The sequence below is a fragment of the Trichomycterus rosablanca genome, chromosome 24 (assembly GCF_030014385.1).
Source record: "Trichomycterus rosablanca isolate fTriRos1 chromosome 24, fTriRos1.hap1, whole genome shotgun sequence".
NCBI lineage: Eukaryota > Metazoa > Chordata > Actinopteri > Siluriformes > Trichomycteridae > Trichomycterus > Trichomycterus rosablanca.
The window spans coordinates 3841191-3862068 of NC_086011.1; the positions used below are offsets into that span (position 1 = coordinate 3841191).

At 40.3% G+C, this 20878-nt stretch overlaps 2 protein-coding genes across 3 annotated transcripts in view; both read right to left on the bottom strand.

Moving 5' to 3' along the window:
- Nucleotides 1-266: 266 nt before the first annotated feature.
- Nucleotides 267-7804, bottom strand: gmppb (GDP-mannose pyrophosphorylase B). Its single transcript, XM_062986390.1, has 10 exons — nucleotides 7617-7804; nucleotides 5857-6074; nucleotides 5395-5475; nucleotides 5150-5198; nucleotides 4893-5035; nucleotides 4453-4611; nucleotides 4287-4365; nucleotides 3572-3699; nucleotides 3094-3276; nucleotides 267-721 (listed from the first exon to the last, which is right to left on the bottom strand). Exons 2-10 carry the CDS (start codon nucleotides 5983-5985, stop codon nucleotides 590-592), a joined length of 1083 nt encoding a protein of 360 aa, XP_062842460.1. The 5' UTR covers nucleotides 5986-6074; nucleotides 7617-7804; the 3' UTR covers nucleotides 267-589.
- Nucleotides 7805-9887: 2083 nt separating this feature from the next.
- The window catches only part of ip6k1 (inositol hexakisphosphate kinase 1), a 28407-nt gene continuing 17416 nt past the window's right edge, over nucleotides 9888-20878 (bottom strand). For both annotated transcript variants that reach the window (XM_062986722.1, XM_062986723.1), the window contains exons 3-6: nucleotides 17594-17798; nucleotides 15880-16061; nucleotides 14099-14274; nucleotides 9888-12996 (exon numbers count right to left, since the gene is read on the bottom strand). In XM_062986722.1, the coding sequence (XP_062842792.1) occupies nucleotides 12532-12996; nucleotides 14099-14274; nucleotides 15880-16061; nucleotides 17594-17798 (1028 nt within the window). In that variant the 3' untranslated portion in view covers nucleotides 9888-12531. The remainder of the gene's footprint in view (nucleotides 12997-14098; nucleotides 14275-15879; nucleotides 16062-17593; nucleotides 17799-20878) is intronic.

A 20878-nucleotide genomic window follows, 5' to 3' on the forward strand; every position in this document is an offset into this window, starting at 1 on the left:
CATATTTAACTGCCCATAGACGTCCATTAACAGGTCAACAGATTAAACATGGTAACTGTTATAAGAGCACACACACTGCTCTCTTATAACATAGTGCATAGACGTGAGATTGAAAATGTCAGAGAAATGATTTCAGCTGGATTACCCAGACAGTATGGAACTGTTACACGGGCATAGAATTCCAGGAGTTTATCTTATGAGTGGTGCCAAACTGTGCTATGCTTATCTGTGGTACTACCGCCATACCACAATAGATTACCCAGTCATGCCTATTACTATCCCAATTTATTAGAACTGAAAAAAAGAAAAAGAAAATACAAAACAAGCTGCATATGGGACATGAGACCCCTTATTTGTTTTAAGGCAGTGTGACATTTTCAGCCTTGGGCTCAAATAATGTCATTTCTGTCACACCCAGAACTGATCGAACCTTCATCTAAGTGTTTTGTGTTTGCATACATTTTTCCCCCTCTTATTGTGCAGCGCTTCAATTCTTCCAACATACACATATATATGAATCAACCAGGTGCCAAAGGACTGCTCTGCATTTACAGTTTGTTGTCATTTAAAAAAAACTATGGAAGTTCTACTACATGATGATGCGGGGCTCAGGGACGGAGTCCGTGATGGATTTATGGGGTAAAACATTAGCACCGTTAATGTAGAGCTCATCACTGACGATCACATCCTCACCAAGAACCGTCACGTTCTCCATCCGCACCTAAAAAAGAATCACAACACAGTGTGATCACAATGAAAACACTCATGAATCATGATCATTAAGCATAACACCCATAACAATGTAAGTCAGATGTGACTCATAAATCAGTCTTTAAAATGATCATTTTATTTAAAAGTGACTCTCTACCCCATGCAGGTCAGTGTACAAGGTCAGCCTCTACAAATGCTCAGTCATGTGGCCCAGAGCCTGTTAAAGCCTAATTAGCATTGTTCTATCACAAGGGTAATCCATAACCTTCTAAAAATAGAGATGAAGCTTGTAATAACAAAGCCAGTGTAAGTACTAAATTAAGCATACGCCAGTGGGCTATACAGTGCCTTGCAAAAGTATTCAGCCCCCTTGAACTTTTCAACCTTTTGCCACATTTCAGGCTTCAAACATAACGATATGAAATTGTAATAATTGTAAGACTCAACAACAAGTGGGACACAATCGTGAAGTGGAACGAAATTTATTGGATATTTTAAACTTTTTTTAGAAATAAAAAACTGAAAAGTGGGGCGTGCAATATTATTCAGCCCCCTTGCGTTAATACTTTGTAGCGCCACCTTTTGCTGCGATTACAGCTGCAAGTCGCTTGGGGTATGTCTCTATCAGTTTTGCACATCGAGAGACAGAAATTTTTGCCCATTCTTCCTTGCAAAACAGTTCGAGCTCAGTGAGGTTGGATGGAGAGCGTTTGTGAACAGCAGTTTTCAGCTCTTTCCACAGATTCTCGATGGGATTCAGGTCTGGACTTTGACTTGGCCATTCTAACACCTGGATACGTTTATTTGTGAACCATTCCATTGTAGATTTTGCTTTATGTTTTGGATCATTGTCTTGTTGGAAGATAAATCTCCGTCCCAGTCTCAGGTCTTTTGCAGACTGCAACAGGTTTTCTTCCAGAATGGTCCTGTATTTGGCTCCATCCATCTTCCCATCAATTTTAACCATCTTCCCTGTCCCTGCTGAAGAAAAGCAGGCCCAAACCATGATGCTGCCACCACCATGTTTGACAGTGGGGATGGTGTGTTCAGGGTGATGAGCTGTGTTGCTTTTACGCCAAACATAACGTTTTGCATTGTGGCCAAAAAGTTCGATTTTGGTTTCATCTGACCAGAGCACCTTCTTCCACATGTTTGGTGTGTCTCCCAGGTGACTTTTTATAGATATCTTTGAGAAATGGCTTTCTTCTTGCCACTCTTCCATAAAGGCCAGATTTGTGCAGTGTACGACTGATTGTGTCCTATGGACAGAGTCTCCCACCTCAGCTGTAGATCTCTGCAGTTCATTCAGAGTGATCATGGGCCTCTTGGCTGCATCTTTGATCAGTCTTCTCCTTGTTTGAGCTGAAAGTTTAGAGGGACGGCCGGGTCTTGGTAGATTTGCAGTGGTCTGATACTCCTTCCATTTCAATATGATCGCTTGCACAGTGCTCCTTGAGATGTTTAAAGCTTGGGAAATATTTTTGTATCCAAATCCGGCTTTAAACTTCTCCACAACAGTATCTCGGACCTGCCTGGTGTGTTCCTTGGTCTTCATGATGCTCTCTGCGCTTTAAACAGAACTCTGAGACTGTCACAGAGCAGGTGCATTTATACGGAGACTTGATTACACACAGGTGGATTCTATTTATCACCATCAGTCATTTAGGTCAACATTGGATCATTCAGAGATCCTCACTGAACTTCTGGAGTGAGTTTGCTGCACTGAAAGTAAAGGGGCTGAATAATATTGCACGCCCCACTTTTTAGTTTTTTATTTCTAAAAAAAGTTTAAAATATCCAATAAATTTCGTTCCACTTCACGATTGTGTCCCACTTGTTGTTGATTCTTCACAAAAAATTACAATTTCATATCGTTATGTTTGAAGCCTGAAATGTGGCAAAAGGTTGAAAAGTTCAAGGGGGCTGAATACTTTTGCAAGGCACTGTATATCACTCAAACACTGTAGAGAACATCAGGTGCTGTTGTTCTCTGATACTGTGATATAACAGTCCCAGGGTACATAATGTAAAATACTGAAAATATTTGTGAGACTAATCAAGAGCTATTATCAACTTTATTGTTCCAGTTTACATTAATATTTATGAGGAGAAAAGACAGACCTTTATCAGTGCAGATCTTGGAATTTAACTTTATGATTTATGCCATGAATGTTCACTCAGAAAATTGTTTGCTTTATGAGAGTGAAGATCTGATTTTAAATTATGATTCAAATCTATTTAACAACACTCTCTCTGACCAGATGGGTATTAAATGGTACAGATACATTAAAGATGAGGTAAATTCAGGTAAATTAGCAAACATTTATTTTAAAAACCATATGTGATGTAGCTTGAATGGGGAGTTATGTAAGGAGTACTCACCCACTGTCCTACAGAGGAGCTCCAGCCTACGATGCACGACTCTAACCAGGAGTGTGAGCGAATGTGAGCTCCCTTCAATACAGTACAACGTTTGATTCGCACACCATCCTCCAGCACCACACCAGCACCGATGGTCACGTTCGGCCCAATCGTGCAGTTCTCCCCAATCACAGCCGTAGGGTCCTGGACAAAAAGTGCTCACGTAAGACTAGAACATTCCATTATGCATTTATTTAGGATACAAAACAGTGATTGTTGTGACTACTGTCATGTTGGGTATTTGTAAATCTTTATCAACCTTAAATTAGAAAACAAAATGCTTTTTAAGTCATTAGATATTGTGTGAGTGTAAATAGAAATGGAGGTAAATAGGACAGTAATGATAATTCCCGTTTCTAGTGCTAGTGCAGCCACCTAGTGGACAGACGTGGGCAGGACAGTGGTGTATTCTGAAGTGCACAGCAAGCATATTTCTTACCACAAGCACATTGCCAATGAAGCCAGGTCCAGTTCGGAGTCTCTCCGGAGCCTGCTGTCTGACAGACTGCAGGTACATACACATGCCTGTCAGGAAGTCTTTGGGCTGACCAATATCCATCCAAAATCCTGAAAAACAAAGAGTTATTTTTGTTGTGTTAGGTCTTTAAACAAAAATAATAAGACAAAGAAAAGCAGAGTAAACACAATATATGTTTTTAGTGATGGTTAAATTTACAGAAGTAAAAAAAAGTAGTTTTTGACCCTGTGCCAGGTAGCCAGCCACATATTTGGTCTCTATGTACTTTTGTACTTGTAAGCATTTGTATCAATGATCATGAAGCTGTCAAAGAAAAGGCTCCAAATGTCCAGTGCAAAATCAAGGATGTAAACTTCAAACATTAAACGTCTCGACTAATTATAAGTAGAAATTTGTATCAAATCTCTATCTGTATCTCTATCTAAATCTCTATCTCTTTTTGTATCCCAATCTCTATCAATCAGCCAGAAGAGATCGCAACTGCAGCAGTTATGAGTAATCTCTCGGACTAGCCAATCATTGTTGCGTAAGCTTGCCGGCCGGCCGTTAGCAGAGCTGAGATTTTTCAGCACTGGTGGGCTTGCTTGTTTACTGCTGCACCAACTAAGTTCACATGTTTATATTTTATTCCTGGCTAAAGTGCAGATGAACATTTGAGATGTGTGTGTGGATGTACCTTGAAGCTCCATGGCATAAAGTTGCCCCTCCTCAGCCATGATGGGAAAGATCTCCTTTTCTATGGACGTGGGTCTCAACTATGGACAGGCACAATTAAACAGAATTTAATGAAAAGAATTAAAGTGTTATTAGTGAGGTCCTTCAAACTCAGGATTCAGGCTCACCTGGATTCTTCTCAACATGCTCGGGCTGAAGATGTACATTCCAGCGTTGATCTTGCTGGAGACGAAGACCTGGGGCTTCTCAACAAAGCGATGAATGCGACCAGTCTCTCCTTCATACACCACCACACCATACTTTGACGGCTCTTCCACTTTGGTCACCTGTAACATTGGGCCGACTGTTACTGGATTGATTATAAACGTTCCTGTTGCCTGCACACATCTAGCATCAGTGAGACAGTTTGCTTAGCTTATCCCTCACAAATACAGCCACGGTCAGCAGCTATGGACGATTTTGATGTTTATTTATTTACATGTTGAGTTTAAGTCGCTGGATATGGATGCCAAATATAAATACAAAATCACAAATGTGAGTGTGAGCTGTGGCTATAATGATTTACCGGGTCTACAGATCAGTACTGACACATTATTAGGCGACTTACAACAATGGTGCCCTCTTTTCCATGGTGCTTATGGAATTTGAGCATGTCTTCAAAGGGGAAGTCACAGATCACATCACTGTTGAGCACAAAAAACGGCTCATCGTTGTCCGTCAGCAAGTCTCGAGCCAGAGCAAGCGGTCCAGCTGAACAAGGAATTATAAAGCATGTTAAATTCGTATGTTTAGGTTGGGATTGTTTTAATAACCCTTGAGTTCAAAAAGTACAAAGTTCCCATTTGTAAGACAGAATTTACTCACCTGTGCCCAGCGGCTCCTTCTCATGAGAAAGTGAGATTTTTATTCTAAGCTGTGGAAATCAGAATACATCATAATCATATTACATATACTGTATATTTTTATATACAGCCTGCATATAAACATTCATGGTTTCATAAGTAACTGTGTAGTTAACCTGAATAATTACTACAAATTCTGCCAATTTATTTTATTAGTTATTATTTTTCTTAGTATTTAATCATTAGCTATTTATTAACAGCCCTTACTCTCTGTTCCTGCTCTTTCATCTCTCGTTCCAGAAGCTCAGACATGTAGCTCACAGCCAGAATGACATGACTGACTCCAGCCTGTTCAGATAGAAAGTGATAACACATTTAGGTAAATAGAACAAGTTACAGGGGTACTAGTATAAGTCTAGGACAATGTTTTGAGTTTTAACAACATAAAAAATACTACATGGCCAAACATTTGTGGACATTTAATACCATACTTTAGGGTATAAGGCATCAGGTCTTGCATGCAGTTAGTGTTTTAATTCCTGCCTTGCAGTTACATGGTGATATTGCTTCCAGGGGGAAACCGGCAGGAGTGTCCACATACTTTTGGTCATGTATTATAAGTGTGTTATTAGGGAAATAATTAATTGTTGTTGTCTCTTTCAAGGACAATATGTCAAATGAAAAACACTGGATTGTTTCATACAGATGATCCACATTCAACTTTCTAACCTTGGCTAAAGCTTCCACTTGATGGAGAAGGATGGGTTTGTTACAAAACTCCACCAGAGGCTTCGGAACGCTAAGCGTGAGCGGCCGTAATCTTGTGCCATATCCTCCGACAAGAATCAGTGCTTTCATGATGAGTGTGAAAGGAATTTGTAGCGGTCAACAGTGGTAGGACTGGTCCAACACGCACAGCACATCAGGTGTGACGGGTAAAACTGCACCTGTGATGAAAAGGACATGATGTCTGAGAGACAAAGCCACAGACACTCCAACAAAACTATTCAACAATGGAAGTGCTGCCTGAAAAGAATTAGGAATGAACAGTACATTGTACCACTGTAATTCAGAGAACGTCCACTAGTACAGTACTAGGTCCGCTCAGAATGTACTGTTTGGGTTAGAAGTTTACATACGCTAGTAATGTTTTGTTTTTTTCTTCATAAATCTTGTGAAACTGAAAATATGACTATAAAAACATATTTATATGATTAGTAATTAAAATATTTGATTATAAATTTGGTAATGTAGAAAGTTCTTAACCCTAACCCTAGGGTCTATAATGTTTAGTGTTGTGACATGATTATGATTGGCTATAGCTGGTGTATGCACCCATTACAGATATAACAGTGGCCTGTCAATATGGCAGGTATGTAGATAAATTAATAGATGGTGAATGTGTGAGTAAATAATATAAATTTACATTTGCAGCACTTAGCAGATGCTTTTTATCCAAAGGCGACAGTATACAGTCTAAGCAATTGAGGGTTAAGGGCCTTGCTCAAGAGCCCAACAGTAGCAACCTCTTAGTGGTGGGGCGGGCGGCACGGTGGCTCAGTGAGTAGCACTCTCGCCTCACAGCAAGAAGGTCCTGGGTTCGATCCCCAGGCGGGGCGGTCCGGGTCCTTTCTGTGTGGAGTCTGCATGTTCTCCCCGTGTCCGCGTGGGTTTCCTCCGGATACTCCGGTTTCCTCCCACAGTCCAAAGACGTGCAAGTGAGGTGAATTGGAGACATTCAACTGTCCAGGACTGTGTTTGATATTAAACTTGTGAACTGATGAATCTGGTGTAATGAGTAACTACCGTTCCTGTCATGAATGTAACCAAAGTGTAAAACATGACGTTAAAATCCTAATAAACAAACTAACAAACAAACATGGTGGTGGGGCTTGAACCGGCAACCTTACGATTACTAGTCCAGAACCTTAACCACTAGGTTACAACTGCCTGTAGACAGATTTATAACATAACATTAGCTTCTTAGCTACTTGAGATCAACATCATTGATAATACCAGTAATAAACTGAGTAAGTAAAACATGTGATAACAATTACATTTACATTTTCAGCATTTAGCAGACACTTTTATCCAAAGCGACTTACAGTATACAATCTGAGCAATTGAGGGTTAAGGGCCTTGCTCAAGGGCCCAACAGCAGCAACCTGGCAGTGGTGGGGCTTGAACCAGCGACCTTCTGGTTACTAGTCCAGTACCCTAACCACTAGGCTACGGTTAACTTTGCCCATTAAAGTAAGAAATACTAGTAAAGTCCAAGTGCAACATGTACCATTATATCAAACACAAAATCAGTCAATTACTGACAGTGAGTGTTTATGTAGCTTCCACCTGAACTACTGTTCTGCTACAGACTGAAAGTAGTGCTAGATTAACACACATGTAAATCTTCTGTAAGAGTAACTGACACAGATTATTACAACTGTATTCAATACATAAACAATATTAGTTTTGTAAAGACAGTAACTCACTGTAACACTCTCTCTCTGTGTGTGTGTGTGTCAGTAGCTCCAGTTCTCTCCTTACACACTGGATGTGTTAACAGAATTCAGATCCAGTAGAATTACAGACACACCCGCTCATAACACACCGATTTCTGTACTGCACAAACTGGTTTATTTATCAGAACAGCACACAACAGCTTTTCACGTACACACACACACACACACACACACACACACACACACACAGGCGGAGTCACAGACGATACTATTACGTCAGAGGACAACTGTCACTGGAATGTACCACTCTCAGAATAGGGGTGCTTAGGATGTGCCTTTATAGCGTTACAGCTTTACATCATTCATGCTCTTTAAATACTTACAACTGGGAAGTACGTATCCAACTTAAATTAATAAACTAAATTACCTATAAGTATTAATAACACATTATTAATGTATTTGGTGTTGCTAAATGTGGGGGAACAAACACTTGTGCTGTCTAAATCTAAATGAATACGCACACATACATCTAAAATGTCTATTATCAACTAAATTAATATATATTGTATATGAGAAAACAAAAACACACATATAATAAATGTATAAAATAATTAAAAGATTTGTCTGGCTAAATAAAGTGTATGTGATTGATATACTGTGTAATGATATAAGGGATAAACTATACAACAATAAGGCTTGTTTTTTAACATAAAACAAATAAAAATAGAAATTAATCCAAGTTTGTTTGAACTTTTATGTCGTTTAAGTGTTAATAATTATTGCTCTCGTTTAGTTAATAATAATACATTTTGTAGTCCTCCACCATAAATAACTACACTTATTTACACCCACACATGAATGGTATATTCCATAGGCCTGATTTGGCCGCGCTTTATTCGTTCTTTTTTTAACCAATCAGTGCATCACAACGTGGCCAGGAAGTACACACTCCGGCACCGTTCTAAAAACCTCCTACTGTACTACATAGGGTTAAACTATGTCACTATGGTTACAATTAGTCCAGCGCTACTTTTGTTTACTATTTAGTAATTTATGATGCAATTTGGGACACAGACAAAACTATTCATTTATAGCGTCAGCTGTTTAATACTGTAAGAACTAACTTTTGGAGAATTAGGGATCTTCTGCCGTATGTATGGGTCTATGGGTTTAAAACCCCCGTCCTTTCACTGTATGAGAAGTTTTACATGTTCTCCCTGTGTCCGTGAGGGTTGCCTGGGGTACACCAGTTCCTCTCACCTGTCAAAAAATGCCAGCCATTGGATTGACTGCTCTAAATTGGTCTTAGGTGTAAGTGATGATAATGTGTATTTACCTCTTTCTGATTTCTTCTTTTTTTGCATATTAAGCACACCTAATTGTTTTAGATCTTGAAATAATAACACAAATAAAACATGATTAAACCATTTTTAATCTTTGTTTATAGAGGAAAAAATACCTACCTCTTTAGAGAACTGAAGATTAGTCTTTCACTGCAGTTCACAGACTGACGAGAAGACAGGACTTTCTGGTAGAGAGCAGAAATCTCGCTTCTGTCAACTATGCCAAGTCTCCCAGGCCCCAAAGCAGCAAAGCATTACCTACACTACACCTTCCAAAACGTTCCACTTAGAGATTATTATCCGAAAAGGTTTAAAATAATCCCATTAATATAGCGTTTTTCTTCTTTATTGAGAAATCTTAAATGCTGATCATATTTGAAGAATTAGAGGTGTTTTATAAATTTTCTTGTGTGACTTTCTGGCATTGTAAGACTGTAAGAGCATTGCGAGATCAGGCAATAATGCTGGTGGAAGCTCACATTCAGCATTCTGATTTATTCAAAAGATGACTGATAGGGTCAACTTTTGGTTCTAATCTAGCAGATTGTTATATTTTTGGAAGATCCAAAATAACTTAATAAAAAGTGCCCAAATTCATAATGGTTTTTGGGACCAAAAAGATATATGTTTCAATCATTTAGTCACAAAAAAGACAGAAATCGTTGAAATTCCAAAACTACTATGGCACAATGTATGTAAACTTTTGATCTACATTTCACATACATAATAAGTCTTCCGCTAAATAATGTTATTAGTAAATTAAAATGTTTTGAATTGTACCACATCATGAATTTTGCATTTCATTTCTAAATGGTGCCAGGGAAATTTTAACAGCAATGTAAACAAGTTTACTTGCAATATTCTATATTTCTCTCAGTCATTAGCTCCAACTGTTTCATGTTTACTCTTTCATGTTTACTAACTGTTAGTACTACTTGCATTAAAAAAAGACAAGACATTTTTCTTAAATAAATGATTTATAACTCACATTCAAATATGTCATATAGATTTCTTAAAAAAATATTCATCCATGCAACAACAAAGGGCTAAAACATACTTTATAATGTGTAATATATATATTTTAGCAGAACTATCTCACATCTATGGAAAAACAAAACATTCACCACAGAGGAGGTCTTTTTGATTTCATTCTAGTCCCTTTAACAGAGTAAAAAAAATGTATTTTCACTAGTTGTGTGCGTTTCTTTTTTCCGCTCTGGCACAACACAGATGGCAGATTTTCAATAAAAAGGTCAGTAATTACACCTGTGGACCTTCCGTACTAAATTATGGCCCAATTTTTAAACCTACATATCCTGACCAGGACTCAAACAGCACAGTGTTTGGCAAACATGAACTTCGGGTGAGTATGTCATTGTATGATTTAGGAGTTGATCTAAATCCTTCACTTGAAACACGACTTAGAGAAACAATGTCTAGATTTTGAAATACAGGCCACGTCACACAGCATGTTGCACGTTTAGTTTGGTCTTAAACACTCCTAAAAGCATTACATAGTCATGTTATGCATAAAAACACAGACAGTGAACTTTGAAAGTGATTTTGAGACTGTTTGGAGATAAATATTGTATTGTAAGCCAAAAAGAAATATTGCTGTGCACTGCTTTTCAGAGTGGATGGATTTGATGGTGCCACGGAAGGTAAATACGTGTTCCAGTGGTATTTAAGAAGTGACAAAGGGTTGATAGTAGCAGAAACTGGATTCTCCAATGCCAAGTGATGGTGCTGTCAAATTAAAGCAGCATGACAAAAATTATAAGTATTTGTATGTTATATACTACAGCTTTGTTTTTATTAAAAGGGTTCAGAAACTTAATTTGCTTATAAATCAGACATCAATAGTATAGCTGCATCACAAGGTCACTGTCTAGTGAATACAGATATCGAACTAATAAATTTACAATCACAAAACATCATGGCGGCAGGAATGTTCACACAAACTAGCTAATGGGAACAGTATATTTTTCCATTGTAAAAATAAGTCTTACACCCATTGCCGTTTCCACACTTAAAATACTTTTAAAATATTGATTTTAGGTTAATCCAAGTTCACACTACCAAATTTAGGATTGCAGTCCACACTACTCGACTTGCCTGGGACTGTCATTTTAGAATCAGCTGTGAGGCACAACTATAAAATCAAGCTTAAGATCAGGCAGCACAGAATAACTATGGCTGATGACTGGTTTTATACTTCTTGCATTAACTTATTTTAACCAGACAGGGTCTCGAAATCTCTTGAAATGCGTACAGCAGCAGCACAACCTCCTAATTGTGGTACGTCATCACAATACAGGAATACTACACTGGTAATATCAATATGTTAAACATGTGCGAGGAGCTTCAATGACCTTCAATGCATTTGACAAACAATCTGGTTGAAATGGAGCCTGTGGTGTGCCAGAGAAGGGAAAAAAAACACCTCACCAAAAAGACGATGGCTATAATTCCACCTACACACAGAACACCTTAATCAAGTGTAACTACGAGGTGATATGGTCCACCTATGGTGACGAAAAGGGGAAATGAGAAGATCAAAGATAAAGGAAAGATGAGTTTAGGGGTTCAGCGTTTTCTGGATTGCATTGCTACATGTGCTGATGGACGTGAAGGTTCACTGTAAATATAAATACTAAAATATAAAATGACAGGTAGGGAGAGGAAAAGAGTCTGAAGAACCATGATGTATGCATTAACACAATCTACAGTGCAAAAAAAAAAAAAAAAAACCAAAAAAACAAGAAGATCCGAGTGTATACAGGGAACACAGCTGTGATTACAGATCTACAAACTGTCCGAGAGACAAGACTAGGACTGGCAGTACTTTCATAAACAAAATAATTTTAAAAAAAGAAGCAAAATAAAACAATAAAAAGCTCAAATGCAACGATGGCTCTAATGACGTGGTTAAGATGGTACGCTATAGTAACATTATTTTTACAATTAAAAAGCATGTAACCTCATACAAGAGTCTCGCACGGCTATGAATGGTAACTTGATGCTAATTGAAGGGGGTTCTGGTCATCCGTCCACCCCCAGATATACAGTTAAGCCATGGCAAGGATCAAAACTTCTCCCTAAAGGAATACTGCTGTGGGGATTTGCTCCCCAAATGCTACCCACCTATCCTCAACACGCGCACACACACGCACACACAAACGCAGACACATACACACACACAAACACATACACACACGCTTTTCCTGCACCCAACCCAAAAGGATCTGACCCTGGACTTCCCCTGAGCTGTGGCTGCCTGCAAAACCTTGGATAGCCACACGGTGGCGACGAATCCACAGGACGTGTAAAACAAGCCTGGTTCCTGTATCATGGACCATCCCTGCCATGAGTAAAAACCCAGTTAGAGGTCACCGCCATTTCCCCCATGATGACTGAAGCTTTAAAACACCCTCATGCTTTGAGGTGCGAGGCCTTTCCTTCCTTCACAATACTCGAATTGTCATGTTATCCTGCCACCACACTGAAGGTATAGCAATAATCAAGTCATACTTGAGAATGAGAGGAAGGAAAAGCGCTGTAGGGAAAATATAGGTTCAACTAAAAAAAAAAGTCACTTTATGTTACTGGTTCTCCTCCCGAATCGATTCCAGGATGTTTATGAGGCTTTCTAGTCCAAACACATAGCCTTTGTCAGGTCCGTCGTGCACCGTCTGGTCGTCCCGAAAGCCTTTAAAGGTGCTGTGGGCGAAGTCTATCATGCGCACGTCGACGCTCGGAGCCGGATGCGGGTCTGACGGTGGAGACCCGGCGACGACATCCTTCTCGGCCGGAGGCTCGGCCCGCTCTGGCCCTCTTCCCTCATAGATAATGAGCAGCGAGCTGGAGTAGAAGCGGTACGAGGCCTGGCGCTCCAGCACGGCTTTGAGACTGCGCAGCTTGCTCAGAACGGGCTCAAACAGGTCCTGGCGCAGTTCGGTGCCATTGTGCATGAACTGGTACAGCGCGTTCCGGAAACCCTCGATGGACAGGCCTCGACCGTAGTACTTGTTGCGGCACAGGTAGTGCCCTGTGTCCATCTGGTACACCTGGGGTAATAAAGATAAAAATTATTATGAATGTCAACAGTTGTTCAATTAGAATTCTAACTTCATGTTTCACACTCTTTGTTTACATTCATGACAGGACAGGTAGTTACTTGTTACACAAGATGCAGTTCATTTTTAATGTCAAACAGTCATAGACAATTTTGTATCCCCAATTCACCTCACTTGCACGTCTTTGGACTGTGGGAGGAAACCGGAGCTCCCGGGGAAAACCCATGCAGACGTACCAAACATTCATTCAATTTAATCCAGTCTACTGACATGTTGTGAGCCACATTGCTACATTTTAATTTTTTTTAAAGCTATGTTAGGGAATTTAATCTCATTTGTATGTTTACCACCGCTTTATCCTGGTCAGGGACACAGTGGATCCGGTTTCCCCTGAATCACTAGCCGATGCAGTAACAGACCCCAGACAGAATGCCAACCCATCGTGGGGCCTCAGTAACCTCAGACCAATAATGTCTGTATGTAGATGCACCACTGATAATTTAAACTCAGATCCCTGCGGTAGTGGCCTAGCAAAATGTACTGCTGTGCCACCTGAGCACCCGTGTTCACCAATGTGTACACACTGATCTATCTACACGGCTGAATTTTGTAACAGTACTTCCGTTCCACAGATTGAGCCATTAGTAAAACAGTTCAACCCTTCCAGAGTGGACAGCTATAATGGGAGCCACTTCACTCAGCTCAGAAACCTCACTCCTCACTTCACAGAGCTCTTGTCAAGCTCTGCATTTAGAAAAGGGAAAAGCCATTAATGAAAGCCACTTCCTGCACAGGAGCCTGAGCTCAGCACTAAAGTGTATGAGGCAGCAGATATACCCCTGAAGGTTGTGTATGCACATTTAGCAGAAAATTAACACTGCGCAACCATATCATTTCTATCCTGAACATTTTAGTAAGAAAGTTAAAAACAAAACCACAAGTAATTCAATTATTCAGCATCATTTCTATCTCAGTTTAATACAGAAAGCAAAACCAGGTGCAGGAACAGCTGTCCATGCGAATAAAAATATGCAGGCAGAATGTTTTTATACGCCTGCATCGTGCAAACCAAACACACAGGTGTTATTTTTACCTGCATCCCACACACACGTACGCCCAGAGTGGCAGACGTGCTCTGTTCGCACTTCTTCATCTGCCGAGCCGCCTTTTCCTCGGATGCATCGTCACCGTGCTGCCTCGTGCCCATCTTCAGGTCCAGGATGCAGGGGCAGCTGAAGTGATGCACCACGTTCTCAAGGAGGAGAAATTCTGAGGGTGGGGGCTGGGTTAAAGAACTATACATGAATAACAGCACATGATGATAAAACAACAGGGGGCAAAACAAGAATTATAATAGTTTTCATTATTACAGTATATTAGAATAATTGGGCACAATGAAGTAACACATCAGACAGGATGCCAATCCATTACGGGGCATCGGCCATCCAACCCAACAAAGTCAATCATGTCTGTGTGTAGACAACAGACCATCTGACAGCACCGCTGGGGATTTGAACCCTGGATTCCAGCAGTAGTGGGCTAATGTTCAGTTCCACACAAAACACTAGGTGCAAAGCAGTTACACCCACACAGGGCCCCAATCCATCACAGGGCTTCGGCTATGCCCCCCAAAAACCGCCAATCAGCAGCCGGTTAATAGCACCGCCTAAATTTGAACCGCCACCCGAGCACCAAAACCCACATGATGCTGATCCTATATAAAAATGGTATAGGATATAGTACGACCTTACTTCCAAAAACTAGGGCTGGGACTCCTAAGGCGCCTTACAATTCAATGCAAATAAGGTAGATCTTTTGTACAAGAAGAGAGCTTGGTTCTCCACCCAGAACCATTTATGATGCATTTATGAGAACTGAGATGCACCCCTATTAAATACATGACAGAAGGGACAACCAGCGCTAACACACAATTCCTGGAGCCTAAAGCTTCATTTAGAAATTAGAGCACAGCATCACCCACTGAGAGTCAGTCTATTATTTTTGACTTCTGGGACAGACTTAATAAATCAACCTGTCTGAAGGAAGCCCTTGAGAGAGATTTTAGCAGGAGGCAAAGCACAGTCGTTCATTAAGAAATTAGGCAAACACAGGGCCGTCTCCTCGATCTATTTTCTCTTTTTAAAACTTTGTTAAACAAGCCACAAATGTGTAGGCCAAGTGGAAAATCTAATATAAGCCATCTCTCATTTTTGCTGCTGCATGAGGGATTATTTGCTTTCTTCAAAGGGACTTTTAAGGTTTAGTACAAAATGGGAAACAGGTCCCACTGTGTCCCTGACCAGAATATAAAAATGAAAATAAAAATGGAATGAAACTTTTTCAATATTCAGCAGAAGATTTTGTTTTATACTCTCAACTGAAATTTCACACAGATCAATTTTAGATTTATTCATCCATGTCACTTTTTGACTTTTTTTTTTTAAACACCGACATGACTACAAACCCCTGTGTTCACCAGATTTACAGCACAAAAAGCTTGCAAACATGATGCTTAATTTGGAAATGTATTTTTACATCAGTCTCAGGTTTTAAAAACACTAATCTCTATAGCATGTACCACAAAGAATCATCCATCCAATTATTATTTCATTTATTCTTCATTAGAAGTGTTTTATCCAGGTCTGGGTCCTCACATCACTTCCATTTTTTCATTTTCAAGAATGTCTCCGGATGTCAATGTAACTACCAGGTTTCTGAACGATGTGTTCATATACACTTTTCCCTCTGAATGCTTGTATTATATTTTGTGTTTAAAGGTTATATATGAAGCTGAACCCACCACGACCCAGGTCAGAATAAAGTCATTAGTGAAAATAAATGAACAGATTAAGCATTTTATTCAGAGTAGGATACTGTAGAGCTTCCTGTCTTTGGACTCGGAGCGCATGCGGCTGAGCTGCTGTTTGTGGCAGCGCAGGCTCCAGGGATTGTGGCTGATCCTCTCTGAACTCAGGCCGCTGTTCGCATCCAGCATCTGGAAGGGCACTTCTGAGTGAATCTGCAGCTCCAGCCGTGGACTCTTTAGTTCCTGCAGACTGACGACAGGGAAACAGGGATACGGTACTAATACTACAAGCATGCATCAGATACAAGATTACATCATCGGTGTTCTGAGTCACCAGATATCATGTTGCCTCGATGGCTGTGTTGCATTTATGAAACTGAGCGTGCAGAGGGGAAAAAGATGTTCATTTAGGACTAATCAGATTTACTCTGCGTGCAGACAATTACATAACGAACAAATTGAACTACAATACAGAGGTGGCTGTGGTAAAAAGGCTCATATTTCTTTCAGGAAAGCTAATTCTGGTTATATAAATTGGTTAACACATTTAGAAATCCCACTCATTTCTACAATCAACTTGCCTGCTAGCTGTCAGTCGGTTCACTTCATAAATTTTAGTTAATGCTATGTTCATTAGAGAAGCATTGTGTGTGCTACATGGTGTAATTTACAGTGCACTATTTAGGCATACTATTTAGTACAGAAGAGTGATTTGGACCATAGCACACCACCATTACTCTTCTATATGTGGTGAACATACAATATAAGATGCAATTGACTCTTCTTATTTAAACTGAGCTTGTTCCTGCCCTAATGAGACCCACCAGCTAAAATCATGTACAAGATTCTCAGTGGAAATAAATCCAGCCCATCCTTGCTTTAGTGTAGGTTATGAGCCAAAAGCATATTGATCCAGCATATGAGGCCACAAGTGATTAAGAATTACTCGGTTTAGAGCTCAGAGAATTAAGAGCTCATGTTCCACTGTAAGTAACAGAAGTTGATGCATGTTAATTAGATATTGTTACAAGGAAAGGAAAGTTATAAATGTTATACACATACACGCTAGCCCACCACTGACCACGAGATCACTCAAGATCACTCGAGTTCATATCTCTGCTATCGGCTCGCTGGGCGCCTACACAGACATAACTGGCTATAAATGAGGGTGGGCGGGCTAAAGAGTTCCTCATTGCTGCTTTAGTTACGGCCTCAAACACACCTCATGGAGGTGAAAAGAAGTGGTTGGCTACTATACACGTATGGAAGTGGGCGTGTATTAGGCATGGCCCTCTTTCGGACAGGGTAAGAGTCTGCAGTGGTGAGGAGTGATATTTCTGTGCAATTGGATATGACTTCATTGGGAGAAAAAAGGGGAAATGCACGAGTAGAATAATAAAAAAAATATTATACACATGAGCTAGTAGCTGGTAACGAGTCAGCTTAGTGTTGCACTAATGTGGAAGTGTGTTGCACATCCCCCAGCTAATTGCACAAGGCAATTACACTGCATTAAGCAGAAGATTTGTGTGTTTTAAAACCACTTCAGAGTCAAGTAATCAAATATTACTAGTGTGATGGTGTACAAATGTTATTTAAATTGCCACGTTAAAGTATGCCAGAGCTACGCCCTCTGTATCGATTTTCGGTGCATTTGTCCACTTCAGCTGATCTCATCAATAAAGGGGCAGCTGAAAGTGCAATAAATCACACAGTCACACAGAGCTGCCTGTATTCTCTTCACTCTATTATATTCTGGTTCTGATTACTATAAAAGCTTACTTGTCATTGCTGTCACTCTCATGAGCCACTCTGTCTTCTTTGTGATCGCTGCTGGAGCGATGCAGGCTGCGCCGCGAGTGTTTACGGCGCGGTTGGTCCCTCTCAGGCAGGTCCTCATGGTCCAAGCATTCACTCTCTACGTAAGGGTAGGCCACCAGGTTAATGTAGCCGTCTATGTCTCCCTCGAAACACACCAGGACCACGCCTGCGCAGGTCACACAAGCACGAAAGAGTCAGAATTAAGGATGCAATAGTAGCAATATTCGTAAATTTGGGCAATTAGCTGTTTTGTTCTATTAACTCTGTTATTATTGGACATTTATTTTAGTTTAGATAGTTTACATTTGCAAGCTTACAAACTGCACATGGTTAGAAATCCTGCTTAATTAAGACACTTCCTCAACTGTGTTTTGAATCGAGAGGAGGTACACATACCAAAAAAGAAGGGCTGAGTGTAGATGAGGTCAGTGTGACTGATGGCGCTATAAGACGGTTCACATCTCTACAGAGAAAGTAAAGAAGGACGCGTGCAGCGTGTGATTGGGAGGGAGCAAGAAAGAGGAGAAGGTGGCACGAGGGGGAAATCATGCATCATCCTGCTGACTCGCAGCTACTGCCGGCCTTTTTAGCTCAGTGATCCCTTCTTGGTGATGTCATGGCAGTTATTGGAGCTAATGAATGGAGACAGGCCGGTCAGCTCTGACATCAGCACTGTGTGTGTACGCTGGGCCATTTATAAGTCAGTAAATTAAGCTCCTACAACACAGTGCTAATATGGTAAGTATGGCTCAGTTTAATGGGCACTAAGAATCTGGCTTGTTTAAAGGTCTTAAAAGATGCAGAACTGGTTTAATCCCTGGCCTTGTTTTCCTCAAGCATGACGGGACGTGAGCTTGAGCTTCAGCGTAGGAGGTCAGTCCTTGGACATGGTTTATTTTCAGGCTGTGGGCTCAGGCATTTGGGTCTTAAAAAAACAAACAAATCCAAGGATAGATGCGACACATTGTTTGAATAGAAGCTTTGACGTGGTGAATAATTCATCTGGTCTGAATGATTACAGTATAATTTAGAAGGGAGCAGAGTGAGCAGATTCCAAAAATGCAACCATAAATATGTGAAATATATTCTGTCAACTACATTTCAGTAACAGGTCAGTAACAGAACTGCAGTCACAATACTAAAAAGTACACCTGATTGACTTTAAGTCGACATTTACAAACCTGCAAGCCACATACACAGAGACTTGTAGATGTGGGCTTTATGTAGAACCAATATAATTTGGTACCACTGACAAACAGAATTAATTAATGTTTTAACTTGGGTACTTTTGTACCGAGATGATGCTTTTAACAATCTTGAAACCAACAAACGTCAAACGAGACGAAGCCCAGTGTAGTGTTGAAAACATATGGAAATGTGCTAATATGTGCCAGTCTTAGGAAAGCTCCAAACAAACCCCATCTGTGCTCATGATGAGTAATGGCTACGCAAAACGGATGCCATTAAAAATGAATTGCACTGGTTGGTTCAAAACCGTGGTTCTGAGGTAAAAAGCACTTTACCTTCATCTCTAAATAGTATGTTTCAGTTGAGTGCAGCCCTATTTATCAGGATGACATTCCAGAGACCATGATACCTCTCCAAAAAAGCTTACATACACAAACAGAAAAACAAAAACCTTGTGTGTATTTTAAAATCAAGAGCAGACACCACATAGTTACCAGTGTTACGGGCCTGGCTGGAGCCATTGTTTGTATCACTGTTGTGCTATGGGCCTTATCTAGCTGCAACTCCAGCTCCCTGTACCTATTTATAGCCCTTTACTCCGTGTTACACATACCTTTAACGTTTGCAGCCAATTCTTCCGAGCATACCGTCATGTATAAACAATGCCGAGCCTGTAACTCACAGGCGGGGACAGCCCTATTTTTATTCGCCTGCACGGCCACCCACAACAGGGACGAATTCTAACGGATGGAAAAAAAACGAGCTGTAGCAGGGACTGAAGCACGTACTGAAACCAACACAGGGTGTTTAACTCGTACGTATTTATTTACTCCGACTGGTGCACGAGGTTAAGAGTCACTTCATGAGGAAGGCATGCTGTGAATCCAGAACAGTGACAAAGAGGTAGGGGGGCACAGGCCAGGTGCTAAATGGGCTTTGAGAGACGAGTTTACACAATGTCACGTATGTTTCTGTGTTAAGGACGACCAATTGGCACATGAGCTTTACAAGTCCAATCACACTGTAAAATCCATCAGCAGAAGGTAATGACCTAGTTTTAGCTATTAATAGCTATTAATAGGATTGAGAGGGGTCGGTATTCACTGGCAATAATGAGAACATGCTTTAAAAAGCTCATCTTGTCAGTTGCCATTTAAGACAAATCAGGATAGCATTATAGATCTAGCGTTACTTACCAGCACACACAACTACACACAGCTAATTTTGCATAAAACAAGGGCAGTTGTAGCCTAGAGGTTAAGGTACTGGACTAGTAATCGAAAGATTGCTGGTTCAAGCCCCACCACTGCCAGGTTGCCACTGTTGGGCCTTTGCTTAGACAATGTACTGTCACAGTACTATAAGTCGCTTTGGATAAAAGCATCTGCTAAATGCCAGAAATGTAAATATAAAACACTCACACTCTCACTAGGTGCTTTGTGCTCTTCATGTGCATAAAAATCCAAAATGTGCCTCTGACGTGCCCAGCTTTGCTCGTACACCGACGTAAATCTTTTGTCAGCAGGTAAACAAAACAAGTCAATGAATGTATAATGTATTAATGACCAGATTGGTAAATAATTAGTTAAAACTAGCTAGCTGCATACTGCACTTGGGTGGTTAAAAAGGGCCTACAGTGATATTTAAAATGTATGTGTTAAAAATTAACTGACTAACTGAAGCGCCAATATAAAATACATGCACCAATTCTTATGAATAGGGGTAATGTAAGTGCACACCATTTTAAAAAGCTGCATTCTCACCAGGGGAGACACCTGACAGTCGGAGTCCTCAAGTACACCTCAAAATGACCAAAACACCCCTATCTAACATGAACCCTGTGATGCAAAACAAGCCGTGCCCAATTACTGCTGACGTTAAGTTATTATCAAAGGACAAGGGCGATATTACACAGAAACATCAAAGCTCGCTCTAATAAACACTGAGATCTAGGGGTTCTGGAAAAAAACTCAATTATCAGCCCTGCTTAACATCAACTTAGACACTGGATGTCATAACATCTCATCATGCTCCTGGCCCACAGTTGTGTTTTTCATG

Bases quoted from the DNA above. Each gene is read 5' to 3' on its own strand.
- gmppb (XM_062986390.1), bottom strand. From the start codon at position 5,985: ATGAAAGCACTGATTCTTGTCGGAGGATATGGCACAAGATTACGGCCG. The intron at 3,700-4,286 runs GTACATCCACAC...TTTGTTTTTCAG, and splicing joins TTATGCCATGGAGCTTCAAG to GATTTTGGATGGATATTGGT. The intron at 3,277-3,571 runs GTAAGAAATATG...CTTTTTGTCCAG, and splicing joins TCATTGGCAATGTGCTTGTG to GACCCTACGGCTGTGATTGG.